General features: G+C 31.5%; 1 protein-coding gene across 1 annotated transcript; it reads right to left on the bottom strand.

The window, feature by feature from the left end:
- Positions 1-64: 64 nt before the first annotated feature.
- On the bottom strand, positions 65-4,895 carry LOC102590077 (65-kDa microtubule-associated protein 1-like). The gene is made up of 10 exons (XM_006344811.2): positions 4,719-4,895; positions 4,273-4,356; positions 3,860-4,063; positions 3,488-3,736; positions 3,174-3,389; positions 2,540-2,695; positions 2,141-2,452; positions 1,362-1,449; positions 632-780; positions 65-544 (listed from the first exon to the last, which is right to left on the bottom strand). Exons 2-10 carry the CDS (start codon positions 4,333-4,335, stop codon positions 257-259), a joined length of 1,725 nt encoding a protein of 574 aa, XP_006344873.1. The 5' UTR covers positions 4,336-4,356; positions 4,719-4,895; the 3' UTR covers positions 65-256.
- Positions 4,896-10,520: the final 5,625 nt, after the last annotated feature.

Genomic DNA, 10,520 nt, shown 5'->3' with positions numbered 1-10,520 from the left:
CCATGAATGTTTTAATTTGTTTGTTCCCGTGGCAAAAGCTAACCACATTTGCTAGAAGTGCTTAAACAATGTCGATGCAGAACTCAGCCAAATGCAAATGATTCGAAGGAATTTCTAATATTACCACTATAACACAAACAGCTAATCGGTCTCTACGCGTTTACTCATCGAAATATTTATCTTGCTACATGATCCGGGTTACTAATCACAACAGAAGATACTGCACATATGTCTCTACTCTCTAATTCAGTAGTTACTATGGTGTGCTGGGAATATGTTCAGTTCCAGAAATGTGAGAGTCTGCATCATCTTTTGAAATGGCTACATAGTTTACAGGAGCAACCGTTCTCGAGTGGTCTCTCTTCCCGTCTTTAGTTGTTGACCTGGAACCATTTTGATGTGAGTTAAGAGACAGCCTTCTGTTGCCTGACCCGTTTGCTCCTGGACCCACCACCTTCTTTGTACCGAGGGGTCGAGCAGCGCTTGGTGTTGATCCAAATGGTGTTTCTTGTTCGTTGATCTGCTCATGGAACTTCTTCTGGTCCTGCACAACACCAATAGAATGCTCGTAATAACAAGCCCCTTATATAGTAAATAAATTGATCACGCGCCTAAAATATAATGTGCTTACCCTCAACTTTCGTTTCTCTTCTTCTCTATCTTGCCTGAGCATCATATATTCATCTAGCATGGCAAGAAGTGGAACACCATCATATGTGAATATGGTGTCGCGATCTTGTTCCCATGCTCTTGTTTTGGCAATCAAGGAATCCACAAGAGCTACATAGCCAACATTGTCAATTGGCATTATAATACCGGGGTAAGGATCATGTCACTGGGCAATTAACAGGGAAATCTTCTGCCAGTAATGATCAACATTACAAATTAAGGGATTACATATTCAGACTCAGCAATTTGTATGAATAATTATGTAAACTTAAATTGTTGAACTTCCTCCGGAGAGCAAAGAATCTCAAAGCTCCTTGAGTGGAAGGGTAAATTTAGTAACCTAAGACACTAGATAGAGTATCAAAGGAATCCTTGTAATAGTAATGGCAGTATGAATAACATCCCAGAAACATGTCAAGTAGCACTAAATAGGTACTTATTTAAAGTTATTTGATTCCTTTACTCGTCATATACCAAGAATCAGATGTGTTTATAATAATTTGGTTTATTCATTTTTCAGTTTTTATATTTTAACTAAACAAAGAAACCAAAAAATTAAATCTTATCCGAGACCAACCAAAACCAAAAACCAAACCTAATAAAAAAAAGAAATTCAATTTGGTTTGGTTTTTCAGTATAGTCCAAATAATGCACACCCCTACATAGGGATATGTATCACCATTTGGCATTACCTGGAATTTTGCCGACCAATATCCGAGCCTTTTCAGCCCTCTTCAAATTTAAGTGTGCACCTCTGCTTGCATTATACCGGTTCTGATCCTGTTTCACCATAAATGATGACTTTTTAATATCATAATTATCGGGAGAGACACCTCCAACATGTTTTGATGAATGGGGAGCATGCAAACCACATTTTAACCAAATTCCAAAATCTTACCGGTATGAATCAGGATTACTATAAAAACTTGCTCATTAGTACTTCTAAATTATAAAGATGGTACAGATGAAGCCAGAATTAGAAGCATCTGTTTCTAGGCAGATGATTGTTTATCTTCTACAACTGACTATCATATACCACATATGAGTGCATCAATAAGCCCATTTTCACTATTGCTCCAACAACAACTAAAATTTCTAATAAACTTGTGATTACTATATTCTTTTAGTAATCAACCACACTTTCATGCTGTAGATTTTGTAAAGCGGCTAGCTAAAATTTCACTACACTTTCAATTTTCTTATCAAAGAATGCTTTACTGGTTTCTTTGATCTCTTTGGAAGATATATGTATGAAAAGCTCAAACCATGAATAGCCAGATTCTTTTTCGAGATAGATCCCCTGTGATTTCAATTACTCCCTCCATTTCTTTTATGTGACATTGTTTGGGTGGGAAGACAAAAAGAGCAACGGGGTGGTGTTTCCACTGAAAGTAGCATACTAACAATCAAGATTAATTTATCTCATATTTACATAAAAACAGACAGCATGAAGAAGACGAGATATATTTACCCTGTTGTAGTCTTCAAGCCAGCTCTCTTCTTCACAAGATGCCATCCATTTTTCAACTTTATCCAATATTTCTTTCCTGCTATCAGCCTCCTCTTTTGCTTTCACAATCTGGTTGTCCATGTCCGCAAGTAACTCTGCAGACTCAGTATTAACAGAATCAATTAGTGCCATAATTTTGTTTTGAGCAGCCTCGGAGTCAATCTCTATGTGGGCACAAGCGAAAATCTCTTCAAGCACTGCCTGCTTTTTGAAAGCAATCTCCTTCATCCTGCTAGCTTTTAGCTGATCAAGTCTTTCAACTTCCACTTCAGCCTGGACGATAACAAGCTAAAGTCAATTACCAACAAGCTACTATAAATGCTCAAAATAAATTTCAAAACACATATCATCTCCTAACACCTGTTCAATCAGATCAAGAGCAAGAGCTCCAGGAATGGACACTTCATCAACTGAAGCCGATATGTTGCAGGTGACATGGTCAAACAAGCTCCGTTCTTCTTCAGTTGTATCCATCAAATTCCATAAATCAATCAGTTGAGTTGCAAGTTCTTGGAGCTGCAAGAGGGGGGTCAAAGTTAGAGAGTGTGTTTCAAAGAAATGGAGGACTGGGCAAAACACTTATCATCTAGACGCAAGAGAACACTAGTTAGACACAACCGAAGACCTTAGTCAAATTCCATCCTGATGTGATTTTCCAAATTATAGTGAAAACACTACAGGGAAGCAAATTAGCAATAGCAAGCAATTCCAATATCAACAAATGCTATCATGGGCAGTTAAATGAACTATGAGAAGCTAATAATGATTAAACAATTCAGAGGAGAAAATTTCCTTTCATGTACAGAGGATGGACAAGAGATTCCATATACAGCAAGGTACTTAAGGATCCACGTACAGTCGAACAATATTTGACATAACTTATAGGTATTTCAACATATGTCCATTATTGACTGTTCATATACTGTACATCCTAACTTGGTATGAAGTGTTAGGCTAAGTGAAAGGACCAACTTAAAACAACAAGGACTTTTACCTTCTGCAATCTTTGCTTCTTATCTTCCTCTAGTGCTAAGACAGTTCTAGCCAGACTTGATAGTGTGTCATTGCTTATACTTTTCGATTGTACACCAGTAGAATCATTCAGGCTTGGGTGAACTTCAGTGACAGCACTAAAGAAATCAATGCCGAGAACGGCACATAGATCATGTATTGTGCTCACGAATTCAAGGACTTTGTGCAGTCTCTCACTCTGCGATGTTAAACAAGGATGTATGGTGAGTAGCTCATTGGAGGCTGAACTAGTTTAACAGTTGTAAAGGAATAAATCCGACTAAAATATGGCTAAACCTTTTCTTTTTGAAGATCTTGAAGCTGTGCATGAAACTCATCCAGCTTTTTAAGAGACAAATCAGATTCATCTACTTTAGGACTCTCTACTTGCTCACTAGTCCCTGCAATCTCGCTGCTAATCTTCTCGATTTGTGATTGTACATCCAAGAACTCTTTTACCCTTTCGTCTTTCTGTTTCCACAGTTTTTCCAGTGCCGGTGCTATAGCTGCAAGTTGTTCCTTGATTGATCCTGAATTCTTCTCAGGCTGCAAACAATCCCCAAGACAAAAAAAATCGAATATTAGAAAAGGAAACAGTCTAATGACTTCCAGCTAAGAATTTTAAATAACTCCGCCTATCCATAGCCAATCTGAAATTCAATCACTCACAATTCCATCATATGTTTTCTCTCCAAGGGCTGATAGCAGCCTGGAGAATTCAACTTTGGCATCTGACAAAGCCTGAAGAAGGTGATCCCGCGATTTCACTGCTTGGTCAACTTTTCTATTGTAAACATCCAAGCACTCCTGGTCTATCTGAAGAAGCATCTTATCTCTATCTTCATCAGTTTCACCAACCTCATCCCAAATTTGCTGCATTTTCAGAAAAAAACTATTTAGCCATCACTCATTATACTATTACAACTGTATTGCTCCAAATCTCCAAAAATGTCGCCGCACTACTGATCAGCATTTTGGAATAATCCTAGCAACATAGATTAAGAATACCGCATTGCTCTTACAGCTAATACATGATTTATTTGTTAAACAAGAAATTCAACATGAAGAATAATAGAAATTGCCTGCAACTGCTGTAGTAGAAAACTACAACTTGTTTCTCCATTTTGAGCATCCACTCCTCCCATCTTCAGTTACTCCGATCAAACCTGAAACATACATACATATATATATATATATATATATATATATATCAAAACCAGGTCAAATTCAAAACACAAAGCCATATATCGTTTCAAATATACAATGAAACTCGCACTACAACATAATAATAATCATTTTCCTGTGTGAATAATTGACGAAATTGAAAAGCAGAAAAAGTGCTACTATAATCGAATCTTCTCCTTATGCCACAAACGAAGTGATTGAACACAACAATTCATTAGTCAGATTTGACATGTAGTCAAAAAATGCAGTGATGAAATTCCAACATGATCCGTTATATACAGAAATGTAGTTCAAAACAGTACCATACCGCCATAACTAGTCGAAAAAAAGCAGGAATGCTTACAGAGAAAGTAGGGTTTAGTTAGGAGAATGTGGTGGACAGATCTGCTTGACTATCACTACTACTATCAGAATTTGTGTAAAATCAGTGAGCAGAGTGAGTGAGTGACCCCTCTAGGACAGTGAAAAGGATATATTGGAAGACGGAAAAATAGAGAGTCCAGTGTGGGGCCCTCACTGCCTCCTCCTATATGTAATGACTCAGAGATAATCTTTTGCCACTTCTTATGGATTTATTTACCAACATGACACTGACATTTGAATCGGTCGCACTAGGCGAGTCCGGAGCCAAAAAGACAACCACTTGAGTTAACTTCTTTGAGAAATGTAGTGACCAGTGAATAAATATGTTTAATATTCTACTTTATTAATAGAGGTAAAATCAATATATTAATTTATTTTTTTAATAAATATGTCAAGTTAAAATTTGACAAATAAAAAGGAACAGAAAGAGTATATAGATACTCCTATTAGTTATTTTAATTTGTTGTTGTCTTCATAATTTATGTATCTATTAGTTATGTAGTTTCTGAATTGCAAATCAAGTGTGATATCAATTTTATATATGAATAACTTACTTTCTACTTAGATATCAAATACTACCTAACTTATATAAATAAGCTATCTATTTACAAGCTACGAAACGACTCTCATAATATAATTATGTCTATGAGGTCATTCCGTTAACATGAGAAGATGGAATATCAGAGAATTAAATTTTTTTTTTAATATTTTAAATCAAAATAGAATATAAATCTGATCTCAGTCTTAATTCTAATTATTTTATCCAATTTAATATTATTTTATGTCATTTTAGTGTCGATAAGACTATAACTAATCATACACTAGCTGCAAGAGCTAATGATTGAACAACTTAAGATATTAATAATTTACTTCATATTATTATCCTATAATTTAAACTAATGGTCCTATAACTCGACAAAACTAAGCCACTATATACTTGTATTATCCCATACGGCTATAGATTTTGATTAGGGGAAAAAATAATTCTTTATTATAGTTGGGGCGGAGCTCTAGAAAGTGATGGTGTTGGCTTAAGTAATAATAAAAATATTATTCTCTACATTTTAATTTATACATTTATTTGATTGATTTTCAATTAATTATGAATAGATAGAAAGAAAGAAATTATTTGGGATTTATCGTCTTAGATATGCAAATAATATTGTCAGTAAAATATTTAAAACTTAATATCTTAAATATATCGTGATATTTGTGTGAATAATAAAAGTTTTTTATTAAAATAGAATAAGAAAATTAAATTAAATTGACGTCAAATTAGAAAAAGGCATGAAGTACTAAAAAAATGGAATTAAGATTTATTATCGCTTACGAAATAAATAAAAGGAAAAAAACTTTTCAGGTTTCTTAGGTATAAAAATAAATATTTTTTATGTAAAAATAAAGATTTTAGAGTTGCAATAAACTCCAAAATTGTTGAACTTCATGCAATTACGTAATTAAGGGGGAGAGAAAGGGCATATGAGTAAAAAAAAGCATCATAAAATAATTGAAATCAGTTTGCGTTGATCACGGGCAAAAGTGATGGTGAACACTTCTAGGTGACATAAAAAATCAATGATCTTAATGACTTAATGCTAACTCTGGAGACCTAGTTGTGTAAAATCAGCATTATAGACTCAGAGGCAAACCCACGTGTTCCGTTCAGGGTGTACCTGCTTCCGTTAACTTTAAAAAATTATATTATATATATACACATTGAGATATGATATATACTCTCTTCGTTTTTATATATTATTTTTACAAAAAAAAATTATACTTAATACTTCTTTCGTCCACTTTTAATTGTCATAGTTTTCTTTTTTAGAGTCAAACGATAAGAACTTTGACTAACATTTTATGATATATTTTTTCATCATACTGATATGTAAAAAATTGCAATTTATAGTATTTTTCGTATAGTTTTTGAATATCTAATTTTTTTTGTTTAATATATAATGTAATCTAATTTAACTTTGAAAATTATTCAACTTGACTTTCAAAAAACTTAACATGTCAATTAAAAGTGGATGGAGAGAGTACTTATCATTTCACAAAATCAAACAAATTTTTTTTACCTATTATATCCTCAATTAATTACTTTGAAAAATGTAGAATTTCTTGAAAATCTTAAGTTTTTAATTCATCCACTTCATAATTAATATGGGTAAAATGATAAACTTACTATGTCAATAATTATTTTTTAATAGGTGTCAATTCAAAAGTGGACAAGAAATTAGAAACAGAGGGAGTATTAGTCTTGAAAATATGAATTTGACCAACATGGGAAAACTAAATGATTATTCATGTTCATTTATTGGAAAATTTGACTTTAAGAGAACACTAAATAAGGGTACAATTGTAAACCTACTTAATTTCTTAAGGAACATGAAATTTAAAATGATGACATATAAATAGGAATGAGTGGAGTATTTTACCAGGCACAAAGACATTAAAACTATTTAGGTACGCTGATTTAAATGATGCACACCTTTGAAGTGTGAGGGGACTGAAATCTGAATTCGAATCCTATTTACTAAGTACTATATTTTTTCTTGTGGATAATGCTTTATTTTGGTCCTTCATATATTTTACTTGATTGAAATTATCCTTAATGTATAACAAATGTGTTTATTTTAATCCTTAATATATTTTACTCGATTGAAATAGTTTTTTTATATATAATAAAAGGTGTTCATTTTGATCATTTACCCTAAACCTAACAAACTTATAAAAAAGAATCTCCATAAGAAATGCTTCCACCCCGAATGAGGTCCTACACAACACAAATTCACAATAATTAGGTTCCAAACAGATATCGAACCGAATAGGAAACAAAAAAATGGGTATACGAATAAAAAGGGAATACATCCTCAGAACCTAGGCAGAAGGGGGCAAAAAAAAAACAATGTAGTGCAGAATTATGCTTCATGTATGGGACTTGCTAGGGTGAATTGAACACATTCAACCACCTATTATTGCATGTATTTTGTTCTTTCCCATGTCTAGTTAAAAGACTAGTTGGGCTCAGCTACTCATGGAGAACATGAAAGGCCATCTATTGTACTTTTGCTATGCGTTATAGGGCTTTTGTTGGACTCGTTTTGAGGTGGTACACTTGTAAAATGTCTTTGAAATTTAAAAGTAAAATATTTTATATGAGATTTACGCCTAACGCTCAATGCTGGAAATTTGATCAATAAATTTTATGAAAATCATGTATTTAATTTTTTTTTTATTAACATTATTGACTCTCAATTCTAATAGATGAATAATAAAAGATTTCTATCAAAGATAAAGATTGAAAGTAACTCATATAATAATCTATAGAACTTTAAAATTACTAATTAAGGACATTGTGAAAAATGAATATCGTTTGAACATTCTTTTGAAAATAACTAGACAATTAAACTTTATATCTTTCATTTTCTATTGGCCATGATGTGTTAAATAAGTTATTTCGGCCGCATACCAAAAAAAGTGAAAGAAATAAAACAAAAATGTTAAAAATAAAGGATTTTTTAAAATAAAGTATATTTTATTTTAAAAAATATTATTATTTTAAAAATAAACTTAATTTTCTAAATTAATTTAAAAAGGAAATACAAGAAATTAGTGAAAGTTTAATATTAATAATTATGTATACTAACTAATTGTAAAATGCTCCCATTAAACAAGAAATATGTGTCCAATATTCTCATATTTTCTCCTCTCACTTAATTTTAAGAGAATGAACACATTTTCTACGCCACTTCAGCTCTAAAAAGTATATTATTATACTTAAAATAGTTCAAGTGGTAATAAAACCCCATAAAGAAAATGCATGTCCTTAAAAATTGGGTCATAATTCAAGGGCCAAACACATTATGCAGACCCTTAAATTTGTCCCTAAATTTCATTTTGACACTCTAACTCAACCTTGATTCATTTTAACTCTAATTTTTATGTTTCATTTTGGCACTTCTAAGTAATGTGACAGAGTGTGTGCATCACACTTTCTCTAAGAGAGTGAAAAACAAAAAAAAAGTATATTTAAAAACATAATAAAAGATTAACCCTTCAACTATATTTTTTTTTATGTACCATTTAAACACAAAATACTATTTTTATGATTTCTTTATTTATATATATGCTCTTCAATTGCAATTTTGCATTTTAAAAATCGTCGTTCATCCGTTAGTTATTATAAAAAATTCAAATTGACGGATGATCATTGATTTTTTTAAAGAAAAATAACAATTTCTTTTTGAGAGTTTCCCTGTATTTTTGCGTGAAAAATAACCGACGAAAGTGTGTCGATTTTCTTTCTTAAGAAAATCAATGACAACTCAACGATGCCTATCGAGTTTCAATATTTTTTTATAGTGTTATTAATTAGCAATGAACATGAGTTTTTTTTTTACTGGTATCTAATCTATTTGGACTAACTCAAATACCAGCTTTCTAATTTTTCATTCAACTAAATACGAGTAAAAAAAAACTCATGTTCATTGCTAATTAATAACACTGTAAAAAAATGTTGAAACTCGATAGACTTCATTGGGTTGTCATTGATTTTCTTAAGAAAGAAAATCGACGCACTTTCATCGGTTATTTTTCACGCAAAAATACAGGAAAACTCTCAAAAAGAAATTGTTATTTTTTTAAAAAAAATAATCAATGATCATCCGTCAATTTGAATTTTTTACAATAACTAACAGATGAACGATGATTTCTAAAAATGCAAAAATTGCAGTTGAAGAGCATATATAGAAATAAAGAAATCATAAAATTAGTATTTTGTGTTTAAATGGTACATAAAAAAATAGAGTTGAATGGTTAATCTTTTATTTTTTTAATTTTTTTTTTTTTTTGTCTTTCACTCCCTTAGAGAAAGTGTGATGCACACACTCTGCCACATCACTTAGAAGTGCCAAAATGAAACATAAAAATTGGAGTTAAAGGGTTAAAATGGAACTAGTTTGAGTTGGAGTGCCAAAATGAAATTTAGGAACAAGTTTAAGGATCGACATATGTGTTTGGCCTAATTCAAGAAGGTATTTTATGTCTTTTCCCTTGATTTCATATCACATGTCAACCATACATCATAGTTATTCGGTATATGATTACAACAACAACATACATAGTGTAATCCACAAAGTAGAGTATGAAGAAGGTAGAATATAACAGATTATAGACCCTTGAATTGGAAAAAAATAGTCTAAAATAGTATAAACAAAAAAATAATGAAAATGAATACAATTATGATTAAATATTATATATAATCTGATAAATCAACCTAAACAATATTCATAACAAGATTTAAAAGCACAAATAATGACCAAACAACTACAAGAGTAATATTATTAGGAGCTTATTTTTAAGTGCTTTTAGGTTTTAAGCACTTTTTTTTTAGTTTTGAAAGTGTTCGGAAAAAGTTTAAACATACTTCTAAGCACTCACCTTTAAGCTAAATTTTTAAAAATAAGTCAAAAGTTGGATATCTCCTACTTATGACTTTTTAGTTTTTAACTTATAAGCTACCCCTTCATTTTAAAAAAGTGAATTAGTAAGGTATTGCACACTTTTTAAGAAAATAATATTAAGACAACAATTTACCATTACTTTTTATTTTTACCTTTTTTAATTATTGTCAAATTAGTCATTAGAAGGACAAAGCATTGATCATGATAACTACTGTCAAGTAATTTAAAATTCCTAAATAAATAAAATGGGACTCACCGTTGGCTGACTCACAGTAACTTCTTCAGAACGACGTCGTGGAAGCTTTTAGCAGTCTTTTGTA

Source organism: Solanum tuberosum, unplaced genomic scaffold, assembly GCF_000226075.1.
Source record: "Solanum tuberosum cultivar DM 1-3 516 R44 unplaced genomic scaffold, SolTub_3.0 scf00056, whole genome shotgun sequence".
NCBI lineage: Eukaryota > Viridiplantae > Streptophyta > Magnoliopsida > Solanales > Solanaceae > Solanum > Solanum tuberosum.
The sequence above is the reverse complement of the archived record's forward strand: the minus strand, read 5'-3'. Positions and strand labels throughout refer to the sequence as shown.

Excerpts from the sequence above, each read along its gene's own strand:
- LOC102590077 (XM_006344811.2), bottom strand. The coding sequence starts at position 4,335 with ATGGGAGGAGTGGATGCTCAAAATGGAGAAACAAGTTGTAGTTTTCTA. Across the intron at positions 4,064-4,272 it reads TTCTACTACAGCAGTTGCAG|CAAATTTGGGATGAGGTTGG; the intron begins GCAATTTCTATT and ends CTGAAAATGCAG. Across the intron at positions 2,696-3,173 it reads AGAAGCAAAGATTGCAGAAG|CTCCAAGAACTTGCAACTCA; the intron begins GTAAAAGTCCTT and ends CCCCTCTTGCAG.